Genomic DNA, 27,526 nt, shown 5'->3' with positions numbered 1-27,526 from the left:
AGGTAGAGAGTGCTTTAAACTAATTCAATGGGGTAAGGGATCACGCTTGGGTAGATGTAACAAACCAAAGGGTAAAGTCAGCAGAGGAAAACAAAATAGAAAAATAGGAAATGGGGTCAGAGAATGGCAGAGAGAATAAACTTGAGAACATCCAACACTAGATGACTAGACAAAGATAACAAAATGAGAAAAGACTCTGTCTCTGAATGTTGTGGCATTGATAACAAAGTAAAATGAATTGAAGTGAATAAAGATGAGACAACAGCCATTATAGACATGTGGGTGCATTATGACAAGGATTAGGTCTAGAATATGGAGGATTGTATGACATTCAAGAAAAAGATCAAACTGGATAAAGATAGTTGGAAAGCTTTCTTATCAAGATCTTGTGAAACTTGAAAGGGTTCAGAAAACATTTACAAGGATGTTGCCAGGGTTAGAGGATTTGAGCTATAGGGAGAGGTTGAACTGACTGGGGCTGTTTTCCCTGGAGCATCGGAGACTGAGGGGTGACCTTATAGAGGTTTACAAAATTATGAGGGGCACGGATAGGATAAATAGACAAAGTCTTTTCCCTGGAATCGGGGAGTCCAGAACAAGAGGGCATAGACTTAGGTTGAGAGGGGAAAGATATAAAAGAGACCTAAGGGGCAACTTTTTCATGCAGAGGGTGGTACGTGCATGGAATGAGCTGCCAGAGGATATGGTGGAGGCTGGTACAAATGCAACATTTAAGAGGCATTTGGATGGGTATATGAATAGGAAGGGTTTGGAGGGATATGGGCCGGGTGCTGGCAGGTGGGACTAGATTGGGTTGGGATATCTGGTCGTCGTGGACAGTTTGAAGGGTCTGTTTCCATGCTGTATATCTCTATGATTCTATAATTGCACTTGTGCAGCAGTTAGATATGAACTTGGTTCAGGAGATCAGGATGTAGAATCAGTTTGGGGAGAGATAAGGAATATTAGAAGAGAAACTTTGCTGGTGGAAGTGGTCTACAGGTCCCCAAACAGTAATCACAATATAAGAGGAAGCCTGGAAGAGGAAATCATGGAATGTTATCGAGTTAGTTTCTCAACGCAGCACATTCTGGATTGAACCAGAAAGCAGGTTATCCTTGACTTGGCATTTTGTAATGTGACAAGATAAGTTAATGACCTCAGAATCAACACACCTCTACATAGCAGAGACCAAAACATGACTGAATTTTACATCCAGTTTTATGAATATTTTACATTTCAATAATTGGCATGAAAATGGACCTAGCTAGAGTAATCTGGGAATAGAATTGAGGAAAGCATCAATCTTAAAAACCATAAAATTGTGCAGACATGAGTGGCCAATCAGATGATTGAACTTGGTGAAATTACAATTACTGGGAATGGGATACTCAGCAAAGGATGGAGCTGTAGGCTGACAAGTCCCTAGGTCCTGATGGCATTTATCGAAATGTCTTAAGAGGTGGCTAATGAGGTAGTAGATGCGTTGCTTTTAATCTTCTAAACTTGGTTAGATTCTGGAAATGTTCCATTAGACAGGAAACTAGAAAAGATAACCTCTAAATTCAACCTAATTAAGTTAAACCTAATAAATTCCATTCAAGAAGGGAGGGAAGTAGACAAGAGGCAACTATCAGCCACTTAGCCTGATATTTGACATGGCAAAGGCAAACATGGAATGTTATGTGAAGGGAAATCATGCTTAACCAATTTTGTTTGTAGTTCTTTGCAGAACAACAGGCCCTATGAACAAAAGGGAACCTCCTTGGATTTCCAGACGGTATTTGCCAAAGTGCTATATAAAAGATTCTTGTGCAAGATAATGTAGGGGATAATACACTTACATAGATATAAGATGAGCTAGCTAACCGAAACAGAAAGTATGCATAATTGAGTCTTTTGGTAGAATGTGATGATCAGAATATTCTAGAGGTCTCTACAGGGACCTTACCATTTTACAACATAGATTAATGACATGATGAGTTGTGTGAAGACATGGGAGGTAAATTATCAGATGACAATAATAGGTAGGAAAGTATGCTGTGAAGAAACCATAAGGAGACTCCAGATGGTTATATTTAGGTTGAGTGAGTGGGCAGAAATCTGGCAGATGGAGTGCAATGTGGGAAAATATGAAGTTTTTTTTGGCAATAACAAAAGCAGAACATTGCTAAATGGAGAATGTCTGCTGGATTCTGAAGTGCAGAGATGTCTAGATGTGTCAATGCATGAGCCGTAAAAGGTTAGTACGCAAGTACAGAAAATAATCAAGATGGCTAATGGAATGCTATCCTTTATTAAGAGAGGAATTGGATAAAAGTAATGATTTTATGCTACAGATGGAGTTTAATCTATACAAATATGAGGTGATGCATTTCAGACTGTGAAGTGCAGGTGGAAATTATACAGTGAATGGCAGCACCCTTAGGGAGTATTGATATGCAGAGGGATCTGAGTGTGCAGGTCCACAGGTTGCTGAAGGTGACATTGCAAATAGATTAGGTTGTCAAGAAGGCCTATGGCATTCTTGCTTTTATTGGAGTATAAGAATAGTTAAGTTATGCTGTAGCTTTATAGAACTTTAGTGAGGCCACACTTGGAATATGGCATATAGATCTGGTTACCACACTACCAGAAGGATGTGGATGCTTTGGAGAGGGTACAGAAAAGGTTTGCTAGGATGTTGCCTGGAATGGGGGATTTTAGCTATAACGAAAGGTTGGGTAGACTGGGTTTGTTTTCACTGGAACATAAGAGATTGAGAGGTGACCTGACAGAAGTTTATAAGGTTGTGAATGGCATTGTTAGAATAGAACGTATGAGGCTTTTTTTTCCAGGGTGGGGTGGGGGTCAATTACTAGGGGACACAGGTTTAAGGTGCAGTTTAAAAGAGATATGCAAGGCAAGTTTTTCACACAAACAGTGATGAGTGCCTGGAACGCACTGCCAGAGGAAATGGTGGAAGCAGACACAATAGCAGCATTCAAGAAGCATCTGGACGAAGACATGAACAGGAAGGGAATAGAAGGATACGAATCCTGTAAGTGAAGCCAGTTTTAGTATGGAAGGGCATAATTTGTCAGTGCAGACTTGGAAGGCTGAAGGGCCTGTTCCTGTGTTGCTTGATTACAGGCTTGCTAGAAAGGAGCTCAGAAATGGACTGAGGAGAGCCAGGAGGGGGCACGAAAAAGGCTTGGCAGGAAGGATTAGGGAGAACCCAAAGACATTTTACTCATATGTGAGGAATAAGAGAATGATCAGGGAGAAGGTAGGGCCGATCAGGGATAGCGAAGGAACTTGTGCGTGGAGTCTGAGCAGATAGGGGAAGCCCTAAATGGGTTTTTTGCTTTGCTTTTCACTAAGGAAAGGGACCTTGTTGTGAGTGAAAACTTTGAGGAGCTGGGATACAGTCTTGACCAGATCAAGATTGATGAAGTTGATGTGCTGGAAATTTTGGAAAACATTGGATTGATAAGTCTCCAGGGCCAGACCAGGTTTATCCTAGGCTGCTCCGGGAAGCGAGAAAAGAGGTTGCTAAGCTGCTGGCGAGGATATTTGCCTCCTCACTCTTCACGGGGGTCGTACTGGAGGATTGGAAGGAGGCGAATGCTATTCCACTTTCCAAGAAGGGAAATAGGAAAATTACAGACCAGTCTGTGGTCAGCAAAGTTTTGGAAAGAATTCTGAGGAATAGGATTTATGACTATTTGGCAAAGCATAGTGTGATTAAAGGCAGTCAGCATAGTTTTGTGAGGGGCAGGTCATGCCTCACAAATCTTATTGAGTTCTTTGAGGAGGTGACAAGACAGTTTGACAAAGGTCGAGCAGAGGATGTGGTGTATATGGACTTCAGCAAGGCATTTGACAAGGCTCCCCATGGTAGGCTCATTCATAAAGCCAGGATGTATGGGATACAGGGAGATTTGGTTATCTGGATTCAGAATTGGCTGGCTGACAGAAGGCAGAGAGTGGTTGTAGATGGAAAGTATTCTTCTTGGAGTTCAGTGTTGAGTGGGGTCCCGCAGGGCTCTGTTCTTGGGTCTTTGCTGTTGTAGTTTTTATAAATGACTTGGATGAGGAGGTTGAGGAGTGGGTTAGTAAATTTGCAGAGCTGGGCTGGGAAATGGCAGATGGAGTTCAACCTGGATAAATGCAAAGTGATCTATTTTGGAAGGTCAAACTCAAATACTGAATATAGGATTAAAGACAGGATTCTTGGCAGTGTGGAGGAACAGAGGGATCTGGGTGTGCAAGTACATAGATACCTCAAAGTTGCCACCCGAGGTTGTTAAGAAAGCATATGGTGTTTTAGCTTTCATTAACAGGGGTATCGAGTTTAAGAGCCACGAGGTTTTGCTACAGCTTTACAAGTCCCTGGTGAGACCACACTTGGAATACTGTGTCCAGTTCTGGTTGCCCTACTATAGGAAAGATACAGAGGCTTTGGAGAGGGTGCAGAGAAGGTTTACCAGGATGCTGCCTGGACTGGAGGGCTTGTCTTATGAAGAAAGGTTGAATAAGCTCGGACTTTTCTCTCTGGAGAGAAGGAGGTAGAGAGGAGACCTGTTTGAGTTATACAAGATAATGAGTGGAATAGATAGCGTCAGTAGCCAGAGACTTTTCCCCAGGGCAGGATTGACTGGTACGAGGAGTCATAGTTTTAAGATATTAGGAGGAAGGTATAGAGGAGACGTCAGAGGTAGGTTCTTTACACAGAGAGTTGTGAATGTATGGAATGCGTTGCCAGCTGTGGTGGTGGAAGCAGAGTCTTTAGGGACATTTAAGCGACTGCTGGATATGCACATGGATAGCAGTGAGTTGAGGGGTGTGTAAGTTGTTATTATATTTTACATTAGGATTAAACCTCAGTACAACATCATGGGCTAAAGGGCCTGTTCTGTGCTGTACTTAGATTCTATGTTCAATGTTCTATGTTCTAAATTGGTTGGAAGTGGTTCAGAGGTTTATTAGATTAATACCTGGAAGGAACAGATTTTCTTTTGATAAAAGATTGGACAAATTGGGCTTATTTCCACTGGAGTTTTGAACAGTGAACAGTGACTTCATTGAAGTATATAAGATCTGAAATGATCTTGTCAGGGAAGGTGTATAATGGATTATTCCATTTGTGGATGGGTCCAGAACTCAGCCCACTGTGTAAAAACATGCAGTCTCCTGTTTAGAGCAAAGATGATGTGAATGGTTTCACTCTCAGAGAGTTGTGCAACTGTCGAACTCCCTACTTCAGACGATGGTGGAGGTGGAATCATTGAATATTTTTATGGTGGAGGTAGACGGATCCTTATTAGGTTAGGGACTCAAAGATAGATAAGAATGTGGAGTTCAAAACACAAACAGACTAACCATAATGCTACTGAATGTCAAAGCAAGCTTGAGTGGTTGGATGATTTAATTCTAGTTCATATGCCTGTGTTCATACTCAGACAATTTCCTATTTATTCTATGAACATTGATATCCAAATTCTACAAATCTCAATTCAAACACTGTTATAAAATCCAAATTAGAATCCTTCACTTGATTTTCTTGCAATCATTTTAGATATTGTATCAAATATTTTTTGTAAACAAGAGGCTTAATCAAGTGAAGGTCAATTCCACTTTTTCCCATAGCCTTGGATTCCCTTCTTCAATAAAAATATGTCTATCTCATCTTCGAATACATTTAATGACACATAGCTTTCTGTATGGTCAAAAATTCCATATGTTGATATGAATTGGATGAGGGAAATGAATGTATTGTCACCAACCACACAGATGACACAAAAATAAGTGGGAATGGAAGGGGGAAGGATGAGATGACTCAAAGTGTCTGCAAACGGATATAGATGGGTTATATGAATGAGCAAAAACTTAGCAGATGAAATATAATTTGGGAAAATATGAGGTTATGCTCTTTGGCAAGAAGAATAGAGGGGATAAATATAATTTAAATGGAGAACATAGAATCCCTACAGTGTGGAAAGAGGCCATTTGGCCCATCCAGTCTTCACCAATCCTCCAAAGAGTATCCTACCCAGATCTACTCACCCCCCCCCCCCCTAACCATTATCCCTGTAACCCCACATTTACCATGGTTAATCCACCTGGCCTATCCATCTTCAGACAATTTAGCATGGCCAATCTACCTAATCTGCACATTTTTGGAATGTGGGAAGAAACCAGAGCACCCAGCAAAAGGCCATGCAGACACAGAAAGAATGTGCAAACTCCATTCAGCTCGTCACTCAAGGCTGGGATTGAACCTGGGTCCCTGTCTTCATGAGGTAGCAGTGCTACCCACTGAGCCACCATGCCACCAAGTAAAATAGGGAACACAGATAAGTCAAATTTGGTGAGAAAGGCAGGAGAAGACCAGACATGCACAAAACTGGCTTGGTTTGAGTTTACCGGGGAGGTAAGCAACCACAGCCTGTCCAAACATGTGGATCCAACTTTGGAAACATTATACTGATCTGTTGATGTCTGGCAATTTGTGAGCTCTATATCTGTCAGCTGCTAGCCACCACTCTCTCTCTGACTTGTCTGGCAGTTTCCCAGACAGCTATTATTTGAGCTACACATTCTGTTGCCAGGTACATTCCTTTCTCTTTAGGTTCCTCCCCAACTTGCTATTTCAATAGACAGCACTAATATAACCAACTCAGCAATCCTTGACAGAATCCTTACAGCATTACAACCTAGAACACATCCAACATAGGATTCTTCTGTATCAGAACAGGAATATGAGCTACCTGCCTATTGTCTTGGTGAAATGACAGGATAGTACCACATGCAGCTTGGAGAAAGCAGGTGTAGAAACAGTTTTACTTGCATAAAGGGGATTGCATTGTGCTTATTGTCCTGTTACTGCCATATGGATAATGTCTATTTCAATGATATCAGCATTATGCTTGATATGATATCATAACCCAGTTGTGATGAAAGGTATACAATATGTTATTATCATTTGGTGTTTGGATTTCCAATTAGAGGCTGATGGATTTTGGTCAATTATGGAATTTTTTTAAAAGGCCAGAACATATATATTTGAGTATATTTAACACTGAGATAGATATGTTCTTGAGTATCAACGGGATCAAGGGTTACAGGGAGAAAGTGGGAGAATGGGGTTGAGAAACTTATCAGCCATGATTGAATGGCAGAGCAGACTCAATGGGCTGATTGGCCTAATTTCTGCTCCTGTGCCTTATGGTCTTATAGTCTAACATATTTGCAGCACTCAACTTCAAGTGGACAGTGAAACATTCAATAGTTCAACTGTCGATTTCTTGGTTTTGCAGACTATCTGAAATTCTTCTGTGATATTTCTATTTGAACTCACTTACTAATCAGCTTCCAAAGCAACAGAATCCTTTAACTGCAATGATTAATGATTAGTGACTAATGAATAGTTTTTTTGACATTTGCTTTCAGACAACACCAACACTCAAACCCTGACTAGTACACATAATTACCTCAGCTCACTAGTACACATAATTACCTCAGCTCACTAGTACACATAAATATCACAGCTCACTAGTACACATAATTACCTCAGCTCACTAGCACACATAAATATCACAGCTCACTGGCACACGCAAACACTTAGCTCACTAGGACACAGAAACACTTCAGCTGACTAGAACACACAGACACCTCAACTCACTAATAGACACAAACACCTCAGCTCACTAACACAAACACATCAGCTCACTAACAGACACAAACACCTCAGCTCACTAACACGCCAAACACCTCAGCTCATTAACACAAACACCTCAGCTCACTAACAGACACAAACACCTCAGCTCACTAACACACCAAACACCTCAGCTCACTAACACGTCAAACACCTCAGCTCACTAAAACACCAAACACTTCAGCTCACTAACAGACACAAACACCTCAGCCCACTAACACAAACACCTCAGCTCACTAACACAAACACCTCAGTGCACTAACACAAACGTAATTACACCGGCACCACTCCCCACCTCTTCCTCCGCTACGGTGATGACTGCATTGGCACCACCTCGCGAGGAGGTTGAGCATTTCATCAACTTCACCAACACATTCCACCCTGACCTTAAATTTACCTGGACCATCTCTGACACATCCCTCCCCTTCCTGGACCTCTCCATCTCCATTAATGACGACCGACTTGACACCGACATTTTTTACAAACCCACAGCTACCTGGATTACATCTCTTCCCACCCTACCTCCTGCAAAAATGCCATCTCATATTCCCAATTCTTCCGCCTCTGCCGTATCTGTTCCCAGGAGGACCAGTTCCACCATAGAACACACCAGATGGCCTCCTTCTTTAGAGACCGCAATTTCCCTTCCCACATGGTTAAACATGCCCTCCAACGCATCTCGTCCACATCCCGCACCTCCGCCCTCAGACCCCACCCCTTCAACCGTAACACGGACAGAACGCCTCTGGTGCTCACCTTCCACCCTACCAACCTTTGCATAAACCAAATCATCCGCTGACATTTCCGCCACCTCCAAACGGACCCCACCACCAGGGATATATTTCCCTTCCCACCCCTTTCCACCTTCCGCAAAGACCATTCCCTCCGTGACTACGTGGTCAGGTCCACGGCCCCTACAACCCACCCTCCCATCCTGGCACCTTCCCCTGCCACTGCAGGAATTGCAAAACCTGCACTCACACCTCCTCCATCACTTCCATCCAAGGCCCTAAAGGAGCCTTCCACATCCATCAAAGCTTTACCTGCACATCCACTAATATCATTTATTGTATCCGTTGCTCCCGATGCAATCTCCTCTACATTGGGGAGACTGGACGCCTCCTAGCAGAGCGCTTTAGGGAACATCTCCGGGACACCCGCACCAATCAACCACACTGTGGCCCAACATTTCAACTCTCCCTCCCACTCTGCCGAGGACATGGAGGTCCTGGGCCTCCTTCACCACCGCTCCCTCACCACCAAACGCCTGGAGGAAGAACGCCTCATCTTCCGCCTTGGAACACTTCAACCCCAGGACATCAATGTGGACTTCAACAGCTTCCTCATTTCCCCTTCCCCCATCTCACCCCAGTTCCAAACTTCCAGATCAGCACTGTCCCCATGACTTGTCCTACCTGCCTATCTTCTTTTCCACCTATCCACTCCCCCCTAACCTATCACCTTCATCCCCTCCCTCACTCACCTATTGTACTCTATGCTACTTTCTCCCCACCCCCACCCTCCTCCAGCTTATCTTTCCACCCTTCAGGCTCTCTGCCTGTATTCCTGAAGGGCTTTTGCCCGAAACGTCAATTTTACTGCTCCTCAGATGCTGCCTGAACTGCTGTGCTTTTCCAGCACCACTCTAATCTAGATCCTCACTAACATGAACACATCAGCTCACTAACACAAACACATCAGCTCACTAACACACCGAACACCTCAGCACACTAGCACACACAGCCCATGGACGAAGCTCATTTTTAACACCACTCCTTAAATATTCTTGAAAGGGGCAATGTAAACTTTTCTCTCATCCATAATGCTGCATTTTTAACCATCATGTTGACAGTGAGAGATACTCATAGAAACTTACAGTTCAGATTGTGGTGCATTTCTCCTTTTGAAGCTTCTTTAATACCATAAGGTCTGACATTCCAGAATTTCTCTCCAGACAACCACTGAGTTGACATCCACAGTCATCTTTTGGCTGACTCCTCTTTTTAAAAAAAAGCCATGTTGTAATTAGAATTTCATTATGGCCACAGGTGATCAGGAATTATGATTTGTGGGCTTGACAAGTGATATTTCTCTGGATTTCAGTATCTTGAAAAGGGAGTGTTGAGGAACAGGCCAAAACTTTGTCTCACTGTTGAGTTAAGATTTTTCTGACGGTCTTTTGTATATCTAGCTTTGTTTTCTTTTTTCTACTTTTGAGTAATAGGCTAATGTTGTTTAAATTTAGCCTTTTGTGAATGTGTTTGATGGCTAACCACTATGGTAACCAACAAAAAAAAACCAAAATTTATGGTCTATCAAGCCAGATTTTATTTTGGGATTTGACTTCTCTTGTGTTATCATTAACCGGGATCATAAGACAGGTAACGTACAGCTGGTGAATGGCATTAGTTTCTCAAAAGATGATGAAACACTCCAAGACTATAATGGGTTAGGTAGGCCTGTTGTCAATGAACGGAGGGGTATATGTAGGGAAATTACTTCCATACGGTTTGTGATGGGATGAATGCAATGCTACATGATAGTACTCATCTAAAGCAGGCCTTGATGAGGTCATTGCAGGTCTCTAGTTGTAGGCATCAACATCAATTCAGGATGTTTGTTTATCTCTTCTTCCTCCAAGGATATTGGTATTTTCCACCTTCCCCTGGTGCTACAGTGATCTCTGAAGTGCCAAATTGTGCAGGACACAGCAATGTCTTGTCAAACAATAAGTCAATGACTTGCTCAGTTGTGGCCCTGTTAGGTGGATTTGCTAATGTGCCTCTGTGATGGTGTTCCTCACTGGGATAGAAGACAGGTTTTGAGCAAGTATCCCTTGTTCCCAAGAAACTGTCTGGTATTGGGAAGATCAGTGGCACCTGAGACTGTCAGACAATGAATGTAGCATGCTGGTTCCCTGTGTACCTGGCACACTTGCAGTATCCTCTTGCAGTGGCCTGATGCACATCGAAGGAATGGAAACCCTTGCAATTGATAAAAACATCTGCCTGCTCCTAGAGTGTCTTGACCATCATGAGTGCAGTCTGCAATGCTGTGTGGAAACCTGGCAAAAGAGGTTTGACTGGTTGCATCCATCTCAATGTTAATATATTTGGATGATCCTGACAATGTTACACCAGGACCTGGGTTCTAGTTTATGGCTTGCAGATTGTGATGTTCCATACTTATCTGCTACTCCTTGGAATGATGGATGGAAATGGAAGACTGTGGTCATCTTAACTGTTACAGGCAAATGGTGGCAACCTGCTCCAATTGGCTTTTGGTCTTCCTCCAAAAGGATACATACGTCTGCTACTCCCTAACATGAGAGCTGCAGTCTTCAGGGGCACTGCTGGTAACTGAGGTTGAGAAAGTTGCTCCTTGGCATTGGAGCTGTACTCAGGATAATGCCTTCTTCTAAGTTCTGCACTCTCTTCATCCTGCTGGTTTATCTAGTTATATCTGGCTGTATAGGATGCTGTAGCTGCCACTCCTCCTGGAGGTGCTGCCCTTGCTACTGAGGGTGCTGAGCCAGAGGATACAATACCTCTTCCTCCGAGATTCAGCCAACTTCAAATATGTGGACCCAACAGCATTTGCAATGGGCCCAGAGTAAGAAACACTTGCCTTCAGATGTGTCCAAACCACTGAAATAATGTGATATTAGGTTCACACACAAAGGGTTTAATCTGAAGCATTGGCCTTTTGCTACACAAGCACCTGACTATGGCTAACCTCCAGGTTTTCTCCAGGTCATTCCCAGCTTTCAATCCCAAAAACAAAAACTCTGGGTGCTGTAAGTGTGAAGTCCCTGTTGCACCAAATTAGTATTCTCAATCTCATGTTAAAATATCTTCATAGCTTTATACTTTTCTGACTCTACAATTTTCTCCAGCCTGACAACCTACAAGAACACTGCATTCCTCCAGTTGTAGTCTCTTGTCTATCCACATGTCCTCCACCTCAGCTTTTGTAGTGTTCAGTCATCCAGACCCAACCTCTGAAATTGACTCCCTAACTCATACATTTCTACTGTAAAAATATTCTTAAAAATGGGCTCTGACCATATTTAGTCAGCATATCTAGCGTTTCCTTCTTTTATTTTATTATTTAATTTGTGACTAAGTATTTTTCAATAAAGTGCCTTGGTACATTTTTCTACATTAAAAGATACTGATATAAATGCCAGTGCTTAATTGAGATTAATCTTAATCATTTATTATGCAGTTCTTCAGATTCTTTATGGTTGTGATTTGCTGAATAACAAAATACAATTCTTAAAACACAGAAAATGCTGCAGAAATTCAGCAAGTCTGGCAACATAATTGGAGGGAGAAACAGAGTTAATGTTTTGAGTCCAGTATGACTCATCTACAGAACTGGGTTCTGACTAACCTTCAGTTTTGAAGAGGAGTCATTGATCCAAAAACAGTAACTCTGTTCCTCACTCCACAGACACTGCCAGATCTGTTCAGTTTCTTTGACCTTCTCTGTGTTTGTTACATCTTTCTAGCATCTGCAATACTTTGCCTTTAAAATAAAATTCTTGTTCAGGCCAGTCACTCTATACTTTGGATTCCTGCACAAAATGTGAACAGAATTGAAACACAATTCAGACCAATGAAACAAAGGTGCAATCACAGTTTCTACTTATTCTCCCCATTTTTAAAGCAGGCAATCTCTTTTCATAACATGATTCCAACGATGCACGGTGGAAGTACAAAGCAAGGAATTCCAAGGTCAGGTGCTCCAATACAAGGGAGGAATGGTTCAGATAACATACAATGTGCATGGCAGCACAAGTCCAGTTATCCTTGTCGCTGATTCAGTATCTACATTTTGATGCTGTTTACAGGCAGAATTCTTCAAAAGCCCCAATCCAGACATCTCCATTTAAATTCAGCTTAATCAATGGCTAAAATTCTATTATACAACAAATTTGAAGAACCTAAGTTCTATTAGGCACAATTATGAAATGAACAATCAGTTAGAAACTTGGAAGGAAAGAGATGCATCTTGGACATATGTGTACGACTTGTCCCTCCAACCTGCCCTCAATAACATCACCAGCTCTTCCATGTGTTCAGCGCCAACACACATCAAGGAGGAGTTTGATTTTAATAATAAATTATAATTCATATAACAGATTTATGTAACACTTTTCATTGTTTAGTCTTGAATAAATTTTATTGTAAGGCTTCAAAACCAGTGGAAGCAGTCTTCAATCTTAGAACTCAGGTGCTAAGGAAGCAGATAAGTTGGTAAGAGCAAAACTATGAAATGGGAGGCAGTATAGCTAGATGTTATTGTTCAGTAACATCGGATCCATCATAGAAAAAAGTAATCAAGTTGATAGCTAGTTTAAGATACTTGATCTATGAGAAGTGGTTGAAAAGAAACAGACTAAAATACTTCAGATGGGCCTGGAATATTCTACTCTTTGCATTCAAAAGGAACTTGTAGATTTGTGACAGAACAAACAACACATATATAAGCAAACTGATATTGTTAAATACTCAGAAAAGATCTGTACAGAAGAGATCCGTCTTACAACCTGATTTATTTTCCTCTCCGCTAACCAAACTCAAAACAACATGCAAAATACATTACAACAATTACCATAAGTTCCAGTTTAATTTTCTGATATTAATCTAACATATCATTGCCTTGCATGTGGGTATTCTGTTTGACAGCCCTTTCAATCCCAGCAACTCTACAAATTACAAATCATCCTTACATTTCTGAAGTACTAGTAGTAGTCATTATGATTATATAGAGAATCAAAACAGGATTGGCAACAGAAAGTGATCACAATTGAGAATTGCATTGCATAGAAAATACTGACATCTTATTGCAAGAATGAGAGTTGCTTTGTATTTAGTCAAAATGGGCATCAGTTTTCTGTGGGTTTTGAGATTTGGATCCAATTAGTGGTATGTGCTAAATGGTCAGCACCACACATCAACTCTTATTAATAGGTAACAGGGATTAACACTGCTGTGTTAATTCACTCAAATCTCTATTAGATTTGCAACAGTTGGCTTGTAGTCTGCATTTTCTACACTGTTTTAGTTCAACTATATAGGATGTACAACACAGAAACAGACCATGCAGCCAAAATTATCTATGCTGGTATTGATACTCCTCAAAAGCCTCATCCCAGCCTATTCATCTAACTCCAACATCACAATCTTTTATTCCTTTATCTTGCATGTTTTGTCTAATTATCCTTTAAATAGATCTATACTTTTACTACTTCTTATGCTAACAAGTTCTGCATTCCAAACACTTTCTAAGTAAAAACATTTCTCCTGAGTTCCCATTAAATTCATTAATGACTACCTTATATTTATTGAATTCTGAAGGGGAGTCATTGAACTTAAAACATTAACTTTGTTTCTCTCTCCACAGATATTGTCAGACTTACTGAGTTGCTCCAGCACTTTCTGCTTTTAAATTTATTGTTCCTTTTTTTAATCTCCCTGACAAGTGGGCATCAATGGGACAGTATTAGCATTTTTAAATAAAGTCTTGTTTACAATATGGTTGTTACTTTTTTCTGAATTAAAAATGCAATCCAGGGCCAGATATGTTTCACTAAAAAAACAGTTTCTCTGTTTTCATTTCTTTTTTCTGTTTGGTTTACTTTAAATATTTCACTATATTCACTGTGATCCTAAACAATTTAGATGGAAAAACAAATTTGCTGATTCCAATACCTAATGCCCAAACGACACTAACTTATATTCACTACACCTTTTAGAAGAAATATCTTACAACACTGTTAATGTCGCATCCATATGTACAAATATTTACAGAAGAGTGCACTGTATGCTTTCAGAAATATGCAAGAAATTCTGATCACATGTACAATGTAAAATAATTGATATTTCAGTGCACAGAAATTAGTATAGAGACTTAATAGAGATTAAGTACAGCAAAAATAAAGCAAATAGTTACATTCTGAACAAGTGAAGATGAATTATTGTCATCTAGCACTCAATTGTTCAGCATTTCTCTTACCTGGAAAAGCTTTAAAAGACGTTAGTCACTTCATTTGAGTTTTAATTTAATGATGTATAAGATGTGATCTATTTTTTGCAAGCCCATTTATGAAGCACCTCATATAGATGGTATAATTTATATATTGACAGTACACTTGGAGATGGAAATAAAGCATTTTCATGGGAACAGTCTACTCAATACAGTAAAGGTAATACTTTTAAGGTGTACTGAAATAGCAAGAGCTATTCTTCCATAAGACATAAAACAATTTTTACTTGTTCATATCGTTGAGAAATGTAGAATGCAGTAAATGCAGTAGTTAAACATGCCAGGATTAATTAAATTTTAAATGTTTTGTTTGCCCATGTACATTGATGATCAATGTTTTACAAACATTTCATTGCATACCAAAGTGTAGAAAAAGCTTGTACACATGTTTTAGAAAATATATTTTCTTGGTCCCAAAGTCTGTTTTCAATATAATTTAGTGTTCAGTTACTTAACAGCATTTGACACATTGCTATAGAAAATCAAACTTTAAAAGAAAATTTGGAATATATAAATCCAGAAAATTATTTGATATCAATATAAAAAATGACGGTCATAAATTCCAGAAAGACAATCCAAGATACTAGCTTCAAAACAAATTGTCTCTCATGGTAATGCTATAGTAGAATTGTTCCTACATCATTGCATGCCCAAAGCTTTGCTCAATTGGTAAGTTAAAGGAGTCAGGTCTCAGTCTTGATCCGTGGTGTCTGCATAGTTCTCGAAGTTTTAACACTGAATTTTGAATCCCAGTCATCACTTGAAGTGTGTCTCTTTCCTTCTGTTGTACAACCTTCAGATTTATTTCGCTTCTGTTTACAAAGAAATTTTAAAAAAAGAATGCTTATTCATCTACTTATTAAACAGCAATTTTTACAGCACAAAATTGGAAATTCCTGCAGGATGTATCATAAATCATTGTGATCTGTAATCTCCTGGACTAGCATTTCCCATCAAGGTGAGTAACCTTGGTTCAATGAACAGTGCACAAGGGCATGCCTGAAATCAAGCAGACCTAAAAGTAAGGTGTCAGTCTAGTGAAACTACAACACAGACTACTTGCAGGTGAAACAGCATAAGCAGCTGTCACATCAGTCATTAATCATGATGGCATCAAACAATTCATGGGGGGGGGGAACGTTGTCTCACCATTAGCATCCTAATTCTCAAGAGATGCACTTTTGCATGGCAGCCCAAGAGACCAAGCTGAAGCATTTACAACCACCTTTAGCCAGACATATTAAATGAATGATCCATCCCTACTTCTTTCTGAGATCTGTACTATCACTGATGCCAGTCCTTAGCTAATTCAACTCATTCCACATGATGTTACAAAATCAATGACAGCATTGAATACAGCAAAGGCCATGGAACTCAACACATTCTATTTGTAGGGCTGAAGATCTGTGCTGGATACAACAGTGGTATCTAACACATACTAAATTATCCAGGTAGATCCATGCCACTCTGGATATATTATACCTGAGCATATTGGGAGCATGCCATAAACTGCTAAATAATAGGAAAGATGCTGGGCTAGCATGCAAGCCAGGAATGAATTTTTATAAAGTAGTAATTATGGAAAACATATTTTTAGTTATCCTATAGTAGACTAAATTAAGACAGAAGTGATCAAAGTTTACAAATAGTAAATTACCTATATTTTATATAGATATGGATATAATACAAATTTAAAAAGTAACAATAAATCTTTAATTAATTCATTGGTTATGCCGCTGTGAAAATATTGATGTGAATTTCTGCTTGTTTGAGACAATATCAACATTAGATACCCAAAGTCAGTATAAAGATAAAGGAATTTTAAGTGGAATATTTTATACTGACTTAAGAACATAAGACCAAAAGTCAGCTCTGAACACAAAACTGACCATAACTCCAGATTTTAAAAAGTGAAACCGCTATGTTTGACCCTTCAAGAGAAAGCCTATCAGTGAAGGGAACCTTTGCTTGTGGGAGTATATCTAAGAATTTGATTTAAAGTGGGAATTCAACTTACACATATTTTTCAGTTTCAATTTTAAGTAACATTCAGATTCAAATCTTGAGCTTTAAGTTAAAATAATCTAACTAAATGGCAGTAACCAAATGGTGACAATTATCAATCAAACACCAGAAATCCTTTGTCTGAATGAGGTGCTTCCCGTGCACTGGACATAAAAAGTGACTAATTTTGAAAGAAAGGAAAGTGACAAATTAAATTTGCTTGGGTGTTGTGGTGCTATGGTAGTCCTGAATGTACTCCCTCTGGATTCAAGTCTCACCTGTCCCAGATATATTTCTTGATAAACAGACTGATTTTTTTTTTTAAAGTGATCAAAATGTTATTTCATAAAGTGATTTTTAAATCCCATGATCAGTGTGAAAGAGCTTTCACCTGAGTGAGACAGTGGCCTAGTGATTACACCTGGGAATGTGATTTCAGGAGGAAATTTGGTGCAGTTGGGGATAGAGCTGCTTCAAGTAAGGTTACTGCAAGAAGGAAAGTCTCCAGAGTGAGAGATAAATGGGAGGTGATAAAAGTTGTGGATCAAGAGGCCCATCTGCAGGGAGACCAGTAACAGAGAGAGACATCATGAACTACATGTGAGTGCAGGGAGAGAGCTGATTGGTAGATAGGATTGTCAGGTATTTCTAATCTTTATCGTAAACAAATTCTTTCGTTTGCATTGAGCTCTTTAGTCCTTTCTCTCTTTATTTTAAAAGTAGCTTCGTAAGTATAAGATTGATACAATTTATAAAATATAGAATGAAGTGGAAAGAGTGGAGATATTAGGGTAATTAATAAATTACACAAAATACAATAGTGATGGCAGGACCACGAGCTGCTGCTGCAGCATGTGGGATCTGCTAGAGGCTGAGGTGATTCTGTAGTAAGTGTTTGCAGCTTGAAGGATTTCAGATCTGAATTGAGGAGGTAGAATCTGAACTGCAGACGTTGCGCTACATCAGGGAGGAAACTTACCTGGAATCTTTGCTCCCAGGAGGTGGTCACCCCCCTCAGATTAATCACTTCAAATTTGATCAGGGAGAAGAGACAGATATGGAGACCTGGAGGTAACGTTAGAAGAGCCTAGGCCACTACAATTGTCCACCAGTTATGAGGTTCTTGCAGGCTGTGTGGCCAAGAGAAGGGCATGCAGGGAGGATGAATGAACTGTTGATGGCACTGTGATACAGGGAGCCATTCATGTGGAGGGATGCAATAGGAATGGAGTGGTGATTAGGGACAGTATACTTATAGGGATTGTTATTGTTTTCTGTAGCCATAAGTGGAAGTCCCAAAGTGTGCTACCTGCCTGGGTGCCATGGTTAAGCAAATTTCCTCACATGTGGAGAGGAACTGGGAGTGAAAGAGGAATCATTCATTTGTTGTCATTTACATTGGTACCAATGACTTTGCTGGAACTAGAAAGACAGTTCTGTTGAAAGAGTTTGAACAGCCAGGAGCTACGTTAAAAAGCAGAAACTCCAAACTAATAATCTCTGGATTACTATCTGAGCCATGGACAAATGGAATGGGGTAAAGAAAGTCAAAGAGTTAAATGTGTAGCCCAGAATCTGGGGTGGGGCAAATAGAGTCAGAGAAATGTACAGCACGGAAACAGACTCTTCGGTCCAACTCGTCCATGTCAACCCAATCTAGTCCCAATTGCCAGCACCCGGCCCATATCCCTCCAAACCCTTCCTATTCATATACCCATCCAGATACCTCTTAAATGTTGCAATTGTACCAGCCTCCACCACATCCTCTGGCAGCTCATTCCATACCCGTACCACCCTCTGCGTGAAAAAGTTGCCCATTAGATCTCTTTTATATCTTACCCCTCTCGCCCTAAACCTATGCCCTGTAGTTCTGGAATCCCCCACCCCAGGGAAAAGACTTTGTCTATTTGTCCTATCCATGCCCCTCTATAAGGTCACCCCACAGCCTCCAGCACTCCAGGGAAAATAGCCCCAGCCTGTTCAACCTCTCCCTATAGCTCAAATCCTCCAACCCTGGCAACATCCTTGTAGATCTTTTCTGAACCCTTTCAAGTTTCACAACATCTTTCCGATGGGAAGGAGACCAGAATTGCATGCAATATCCCAACGTGGCCTAACCAATGTCCTGTACAGCCATGATATGACTTCCCAACTCCTGTGGTCAATACTCTGACCAATAAAGGAAAGCATACCAAAATGGCATAGGTTTCATTTCATGGTGTACGAACTGCATCTTTTTACTTTTGTGTTTTGAAAAGCTGGTGACTGAAATGAGAATGAACGTTTTTTTTAAAATGTGTTTGAAAGAGTGGCTGCTGTTTTGAAAGCAAGTCACTTGACACCCATTGTAGGCATCATGTAAATAACTGAACAAATGATTTGGAGATGCCGGTGTTGGACTGGGGTGTACAAAGTTAAAAATCACACAACACCAGGTTATAGTCCAACAGGTTTAATTGGAAGCACACGAGCTTTTGGAGCGACACTCCTTCATCAGGTGATAGATGAAGGAGCGTCGTTCCGAAAGCTAGTGTGCTTCCAATTAAACCTGTTGGACTATAACCTGGTGTTGTGTGATTTTTAACTTTATGTTTGAACAAAGCAATTGAAAAGGAATTCTTGTAACAGTTGTTGTAAACTGTGATAAGTTCCAGTCTTTTTCTGTGAGTACATGCCACCTGTATCACTCACTAGCCAGTGGAAACAACCAGAGAAAGGTAACTGTAGCTCCGTACTGGTAGCAGAAAAGTCATAAGAATCATCTCAACAATAGCGTGTGGGAACAAAGACTACTAAGCTCTCTGTCCAGTCTCTCTCTCTATCCATAACACATTTAATTACGTCTGTCTATGTATGTAAGGGGGAACTTAGAGGGATTAGAGTTTTAATCAATAGTATTAAATGCCAATGGACTAAAACTGTTTAACAGCTGTAGCTGAAGTTTAATTACTTGCCATAAATAGTGACTCTTGAACAGTATAGAAACCTGGTCCATGTCTTCTATCAATCTGGGTTGGAAATTCATGTAAATTGGGGATTGCTGTGTACTTTATAAAATCTTTACTTCTTGTGATGACCCTGGGAATAGCATGGGGCTTGTTTACAATGGAGGAGAAAGTGAGGTCTGCAGATGCTGGAGATCAAAGTTGAAACTTTATTGCTGGAACAGCACAGCAGGTCAGGCAGCATCCAGGGAACAGGAGATTCGACGTTTCGGGCACTGGCCGAAGAAAGGCCTGTGTCCGAAACGTCGAATCTCCTGTTCCCTGGATGCTGCCTGACCTGCTGTGCTGTTCCAGCAATAAAGTTTCAACCTTGTTTACAATGTCCTTACCAGTGAGTTGTAACAATGAGGCACTGGCACCAGCACTGGAGTAGAAGGGAGCTAGTTCCAATGGGATAGGCTTCACTTGGAACTGTTTATGATCGGTGTCATGGCTAATCAAAATAGTAAGGATATACAGCATGCTTTAAACTTAAAAATGGGGGATGGTTCTGCAAAGGGGAACAATGGCAGCAAGATGCTATTTACATAATTTCATCAGCATGGGACACAAAAGGGCAGAATCTACAAATGTGAGAAAACAGCAGTCAATAAGGTCAAAGGATTTTAAAAATGTTAAAAGGTGAAAATAATGACTCATTACTTAAATGCATATAATATTTAGTACAAAACAACTGATTTAATGGCACAAATAAAGGTTCAAAATTAAGAGTGGGTTTGATATGGGGCAACTATTGACATTGTATTCTATGGAAACTAGTAAATGGTACTGTATTAACTTTTAAAGTCATTTTAGATATTTAAAATCAAATTACCCACAGATAGAGGACCAGGTGAATTTAGTAAAAATGTACATTTTGTTTTCACTTGCACTAATAAGACTATAATACAGAAGGATACCAATCTTATAGACATCAAGGAATGTCCTTTAGTGCAAGAAAAGTAAACAAATAAATAAATCTGCTGTACAATGCGTCAATTAGATTAGATTCCCTACAGTGCGGAAACAGGTCCTTCGGCCCAACAAGTCCATACCAACCCTCCGAAGAGTAACCCACCCAGACCTATTCCCCTACTCCCTACTAATGCACCTATCACTATGGGCAATTTAGCATGGCTGTGGGAGGAAACCAGAGCACCCAGAGGAAACCCACGCAGACACGGGGAGATTGTGCAAACTCCACACAGACGGGCGCCTGAGACAGGAATCGAGCCTGGGTCCCTGGTGCTGTGAGGCAGCAGTGCTAACCACTGAGCCATCATGCTGCCCTCATTGTACTGGTTCATGGAAGACTTTCAATTTATAATTATGCAAATAAATGAGAAGGAACTTGAACAATAATTTCACCTCAGAACCAAGGAAAATTTCAAGACTAATTTGCCACAGGATTGTAGAATGTGTCTAAAACAGAAACTCTATACCATTGTTCCAGTTTTGGGTGTTTTACATTAAGGAGGATGTCAGTGCTTTGGTGCAGTAGAGATAAACCAATCTGGTAAAGCCAGTTAAAATTGAAACAAACACAGAGGAGGCTGGAGAAACTCGGCAAATCTGGCAGTATCTGTAGAGAAACCAGTAATGCTTCGAGTCTAGTATGACCCATCTTCAGAAGAGGGAAAAAATGAGGACTGCAGATGCTGGAGGTCAGAGTCGAGATTGTGGTGCTGGAAAAGCGCAGCAGGTCAGGCAGCATCCAAGGAGCAGGCGAATTGACGTTTTGGGTATAAGCCCTTCACCAGGAATGTTCCTGTTGAATTCTTGATGAAGGGCTTATGTCCAAATGTTGATTCTCCTGCTCCTCGGATGCTGCCTGACTTGCTGTGCTTTTCCAGCAACACTCTCTCAACTCATCTTCAGAAGAGTCTTGTTTCAGATTTCCAGCAGTTTAAATTTAGATTTTTTTTTAAAAGGTAAATTTAGTAAAACTGATTTTACATCCCACTGAGTTGATATCCAAATGATATAACTCTAGATCATGAATGTGCATCAAGTGCCCTATCAGAAACAATGCTCAAAATAGTACTGAAAACAAAAAATTCTGGAGATCACAGCATCCATGGAGAAAAAACAAAAACGTTTCAAGTCTCGATGACACTTCATCAGAATGTTCAAAGCAGAATGCATTTTTTTAAACGGGAACTAGATCCACTGATTGAAAAAGACAAAGTTAGTAAATAAGGACAGGGTTTAAATTGAATGGCTCGATCTTTCAGAGTAATAACACAGTCTTAAAAGGTCAAATAGGCACCTTTAATACAGTAATGAATTGCATTCTCCAAACATAATTCTGGGTCATTTCTCTTATCCCAGATAACGTAAACAGACATTTGAAGAACCAGACGAGATAGCGACAAAAACATATTGACCATTGCTTCAGAAATTCCAAGTCCTCTCTACATGTTCAGACTCGGACTTCCTCTTCTTTCTGGCCAGAGTAAAAGTCAGACTTGATAACTGTTTCTACAACAACAAAAAAATAACTTATCACCTCTCTGGAAAACTCACAATATTTTCATGCTTTGACTATCTTTTAAACAAAACAGAAAAATGTGTCTGTTTCATTTTTGCAGTACAGTTATCAGGAATATTTTAGCATAGAACAAAATACCCTGGTAAAGCATTTCCCTCCAGCTTCAAGAGAAATGTAGCATTCTTCCAGAAACAATTTAGCATAATTTGAAGGAATCAAGAAATCAGATATCCTACATTAGATTTGAGTCGTTTCCCAGTTTGACTCCATTTTTTCTCCAAATACTAATGCATTATTAGTAAAATTGTGGCATCCAGTCTGCCATGGCCCACAGTGACTTTTTTCACACAATCTTCCATTCTTCATTTTATTATTTATGCAACTGGACTCACAGCGTCCATTTTGTACAATCGCATAACAGGAAAAATGAAAGTGTTCACTGTTGCCAACACTTTTCAATGTTTGCAGCACCAGTGCTGTATTTAAACCCCAGCGCCACAGCACTTCAGATGCTGCAAGCCAGGAACTAACCTTCACGCTGTGGTCCTGTGCTGTTACCGTCAAGGACATGGCACAGAGAGGCAGGTTAGCGCATCAGTACACTGACAGGAATCCAGATGTCATGTGGATATGTGAGCATTGCTTTTTCCTGTTGACTATCAAATGAGGCTATGCCGTCAGCCTCAGCCAGCCTGGACTGTAACAGCAGCTCAGGCCAGAGCAGTGTCTGAGGTGAAACACAATACACAGGTTAATGATCTTCTACACTTGGCAAGACTAAGCATCGCTAATCTGTCTGCTACTTTACACTTCCAGGACTGCCACTTACCCTAACTCTAAGACACTTCTCACCAAAGCTGATGGGCGACAACTCGGGCTACCACACACATCATGTGCTCTCAACAACTCTCACCATGCTTATCCTCCCAAACCAGTAACCAGTCCTGTGGTCTTTACTTCTTACTCACTCACTGTGGATAGCTCACCACCTCTCCTGCCCTTGCGTCACCACTAACAGCTCTCCCATTCAATTCCATCAGCGTCAATCCTTTTCTTTGGCCCCTACTGGAAAACCTGGTCCAGCCCCTGACTGATGTTTCCACAGGATCCGACTGACCTAACTGTCACCGCTAGACTGAATGAACTGTACCTGCAGGGCTGACTGTTACCTCGTCACTGGATTAAGAAGATCCCCAGATCCTAGTTGGACCAAACTCCTGCCTGATCATGGTCAAGCCCTGGATTGTAAGCAGACAAGTCCCTTGACTGCCTGCGGTAGTATCTCCAAAGATACTGTGGTCCACAATGACTCCAATAAGTACTGGCCCCTTGTGTTTCAGACATTGCTATATGTTTAAGTTCCCTGCAATATGTTTGCCATATAAGCTGTTAACATTTGCTGGAGGTGTGACATTGACATAGCATGGTGCTGCACAATGACACATTCACTCCCTTAACTATTCAATGCTCTGAACTATGACAAGCTGCTTTCCTCTCCCTCTGGGACAAAAATTGATGCATCCAATGAGGCTGGCAGCCTTCGAGTAATTGCAGAGTGAGTCAGTGCTAAGAAATGAAGCTAAGAGTCATCAGATGCATCCTGTGGAGATGCAAGCAATGCATGAGTGGCCCTGGGTGCAAAGTGACCTATATTCATGTTCTCATTGCATGGATGATGGTTAATTGAGAATCATGACAGTTTTATGTATTTTGAAGACTATTGAATGTAGCCCCTGTCAGTCTGCATACATATATAAGTCATGATTCGGAGATGCCGGTGTTGGACTGGGGTGTACAAAGTTAAAAATCACACCACACCAGGTTATAGTCCAACAGGTTTAATTGGAAGCACACTAGCTTTTGGAAAGACGCTCACAATCACCTGATGAAGGAGCGTCGCTCCGAAAGCTAGTGTGCTTCCAATTAAACCTGTTGGACTATAACCTGGTGTTGTGTGATTTTTAACTACATACATTAGGGCTTCTACTCCCTCAGCACACATATATAAAACAAAATGTCCTGATTATTCCAAAGTACACAAGGTTAATACCCAACTCTGCCATCTTTAACTGGTCCCCAATGTATGTTACTTATTTGACTAGGGTTATTTAAGTAAGGCTAACTTTTGGTGATGATTGATATGGTAAAACCATGATTGAATATTCCTGTACCAGCTTAAACAACAGCACATCATATTCCAGCCAGACTTCAGGAAATTAAAATGAAAGTATTACATTGACAGGAATTCTGTTCATCATTTTCCTAGCGTCTGTTCACAGTGTGGAATCTCTTTCACCTGGAACATGCCGCAAACTTGCACTCAAACATTAATTGTGCTTGTGTGGAAAATAATAGTTTTTGTCCAAATTCTCAATCATTGCTGATGAAAAGTGGGACACTTTCCAACATTGTCTCTATATTCTGGAACTTGCTCAATGCTGCCAAAAGTTTCTTCACTATGACTTGCTCAAAGACATCACACAGTTTTGTTAATTTGGTTTAAATGGTTTGAACTAAGCTTACTTGATTTAATGTTGAAGACGATCCCTGACGGTCCTGAGCATCTGAAGCACGGGTCACAGGCAGTGGTGGCACCAGATCAGTCCTGGCACTGAAAGAAAGTGGAGAAGTCTACATTATTTCATCTTATCTTGTGAAGAAGTGCAATTTCTATGAATACTGCCATTGGCCAATAATCAAATTAGCTTTGTTACAATGCCACAACTATCACAAATACTTCAGTGTATATGAAATGATGCACTGTTTACAGTCACCAAGAATTCAAAACCTAATGACCTGCATCTTCTGCAAAGTGGAAATTAATGTCAGATTGCTTCTCCACTTTGACTTTTCTACGTCGTGGAGGTGCTGGTGTTGGACTAGGGTGGGCATAGTCAGAGGTCAAATGACACCAGGTTGTAGTCCAACAGGTTTACAGGTGTTTGAAATTCGGATCATTGCTCCGAAAGCTTGTGATTTCAAATAAACCTGTTAGACTATAACCTGGTGTCATGTGACTTCTGACTTCGACTTTTCTACACACTTACACAACCCTGCATTTCTGACTGGGTCTTCCAAATCCAACTGCATCAGAAATATTTAGCAATAGTTGAATGAAAAGCTCCAATGTACTGAAGATAAGCTGCAACCCCTTTTTATCAGCACGAGCTGCAGTAAAGTAAGTTTGAATATCCAACTCCAGTTTGAATGCTAGTGAATGGGCAGGGTCCTAGGATGGATGACGAGTGAGCTAAGTGGGTACAATGAAAAGTGGACGAGTGATCATTAGCTGGATGTAGGAAATGGTAAAATGCCAAACTGATGATTTGTGTTCTTTGGTTGTTGAGGTCTAAGAAAATAAGCTTGATTCTACATCAACTATGCTGTCTCCAATATAAAAACAAAACAAAATGCTGGATATGCTCAGCTGGCCTGGTAGCATCTGTGTACAGACAAATAAAGTTTATATTTTATGTTTAAAGATTCATCTTAGATTCTTTGAACTCAAAATGTTAACTCTGTTAATGTCTCCACAGATGCTACCTGACCTGCAATGTTTCTCCAGCATTTTCTGTTTTTATTCCAAGTTTCCAACATCCCTAGTACTTTGCTTTTATTTGAGTGTGCTATCTGGAGCCTAGATTTACTTACTGCTGACAGGATAGTTAATTCCTGAGGAAAATATTTGATTTGTCACAAGTATCCATCACCGTTAAAAAAATAAAGTTCACACATGTGCACAAAATGAAGAGCAAACAGTTACAATCAATGTCCCCAAAAGTACCATCACCGTCACTGGATAGGTCCTGTCCCACTGACAGGACAGACCAACCAAGCTGGCAGCATAATGGTAGAAAGTGGGAAGGAGTTGCCCTGAGAATCCTCAACATTGACTGTGGAACTCTTGAAATCTCATGCTATCAGATCAAACATGGGCAGAGAACCTCCTGCTGATTACCACCTACTCCCAATTGGTTTATGAATTATCTTCACCGTTGAACAAAAATAGAGGCAAGAATGCAAAATGTACATGGATGAATGATTTCAATGTCTATCTCATAATGTGCCTTGAAAACACCACTACTGAACCAGGTGATTCCCCAAGGAATAACTGTTTGATTGGGTCTACAGAAGGTAGTGAGGGAATTAACAGGAAGAGAAAACATACTCGGTCATGTCCTCAGCAATCTGCCGGCCACAGATTAATTCATCCACAAAAGTATCAGGAAGAATAACCACCCTACATTCCTTGTGAAGACAAAGTCCTGTCTTCGCATAGAGAATACCACACATTGTGTTGTGCTGCACGATCATGATGCTAAATGGAACAGACTTCAAACAGATCTAGCAACTCAGCACTGAGCATTCAAAAGGTGCTGTGGGCCACCAGCAGATGCAGAATCATACTCCAACACAACATGCAACCAAGAAGATTGATGAGGGCAGAGTGGGAGACATTTTTTACGTTGGACTTGAGTCGAAAAGTATGGTGCTGGAATAGCATAGCAGGTCAGGCTGCATATGAAGTGCAGGAGAGTCAATGTTTCACGCATAAGCCTTTCATCAGGAATTTGGAGGGAGAAAGGGGCTAAGAGATAATAGAAATGTGGGGGTGGGGCTGGGGGAAGGTAGATGGGAAGGCGATAGGTGGATGCAAGTGGTAGTAATTGTGATAGGTCAGTGGGGAGGATGGAGTAGACAGATGGGAAGGTAAATGGACCGGGAGGACAGGTAAAGAGGGTGGTGCTGAGTTGGAGGGTTGGATCTGGGAAGAGGTGGGACGAGGGGAGATTTGGAAACTAGAGAAGCCTGAAACATCGACTCTCCTGCTCTTCGGATGCTGCCTGACCTGCTGTGCTTTTCCAGTGTCACATTTTTTGACTCTGACTCTCCAGTATCTACAGTCCTCACTTTCTCCTACTTTGGACTGGAGTAAAGCTTTGACAAGGTTCATATGGTAGACTAGATAGTACAGTTAGAACACATGGGATTCTGATTGGATATAAAATTGGCTTAATTGCAAGAGTCAGAGAATAAAGGTGGAGGCGTTTTTTTTTTGACTGGAGGCCTATGACCAGCGGTGTTCCACAGGACTCGGTGCTGGGTCCACTTTTGTTTATCAGTTATGTAAATGATTTAGATGAAAATATGGAAGGCAAGGTTATTAAGTTTGAGGATGACACCAAAATTGGTGGCATTGTGGACATCATTGAAGGTCATCTAAGATTATGTAGAGATTTTGACCAATTGGATCAATGGTCTGAAGACTGAAGATGGAATTTAATTCGGGTAAAG

General features: G+C 40.6%; 1 protein-coding gene across 5 annotated transcripts in view; it reads right to left on the bottom strand.

The window, feature by feature from the left end:
• Positions 1–11,919: 11,919 nt before the first annotated feature.
• Positions 11,920–27,526, bottom strand: part of epb41l4a (erythrocyte membrane protein band 4.1 like 4A) — a 303,990-nt gene continuing 288,383 nt past the window's right edge. For 2 of the 5 annotated variants that reach the window (XR_015760851.1, XR_015760853.1), the window contains exons 23-25: positions 24,755–24,842; positions 22,763–22,958; positions 22,140–22,186 (exon numbers count right to left, since the gene is read on the bottom strand). Coding sequence is in view for 2 of the 5 variants with exons in the window: in XM_043710582.2 (XP_043566517.2) it covers positions 15,436–15,564; positions 24,755–24,842 (217 nt within the window). In the remaining 3 variants the exon portion in view is untranslated. Of the gene's footprint in view, positions 15,565–22,002; positions 22,222–22,762; positions 22,959–24,754; positions 24,843–27,526 lie in introns of those variants that run through there. The other 3 variants (XR_015760856.1, XM_043710582.2, XM_043710600.2) reach the window with 3 other exon arrangements.

The sequence above is a fragment of the Chiloscyllium plagiosum genome, unplaced genomic scaffold (assembly GCF_037043375.1).
Source record: "Chiloscyllium plagiosum isolate Xiang-an unplaced genomic scaffold, Cpla_swu_hap1 HiC_scaffold_2, whole genome shotgun sequence".
NCBI classification, from domain to species: Eukaryota; Metazoa; Chordata; class Chondrichthyes; order Orectolobiformes; family Hemiscylliidae; genus Chiloscyllium; species Chiloscyllium plagiosum.
Note: the sequence above shows the minus strand (reverse complement) of the source record. Positions and strands in the feature narration are given on the sequence as shown.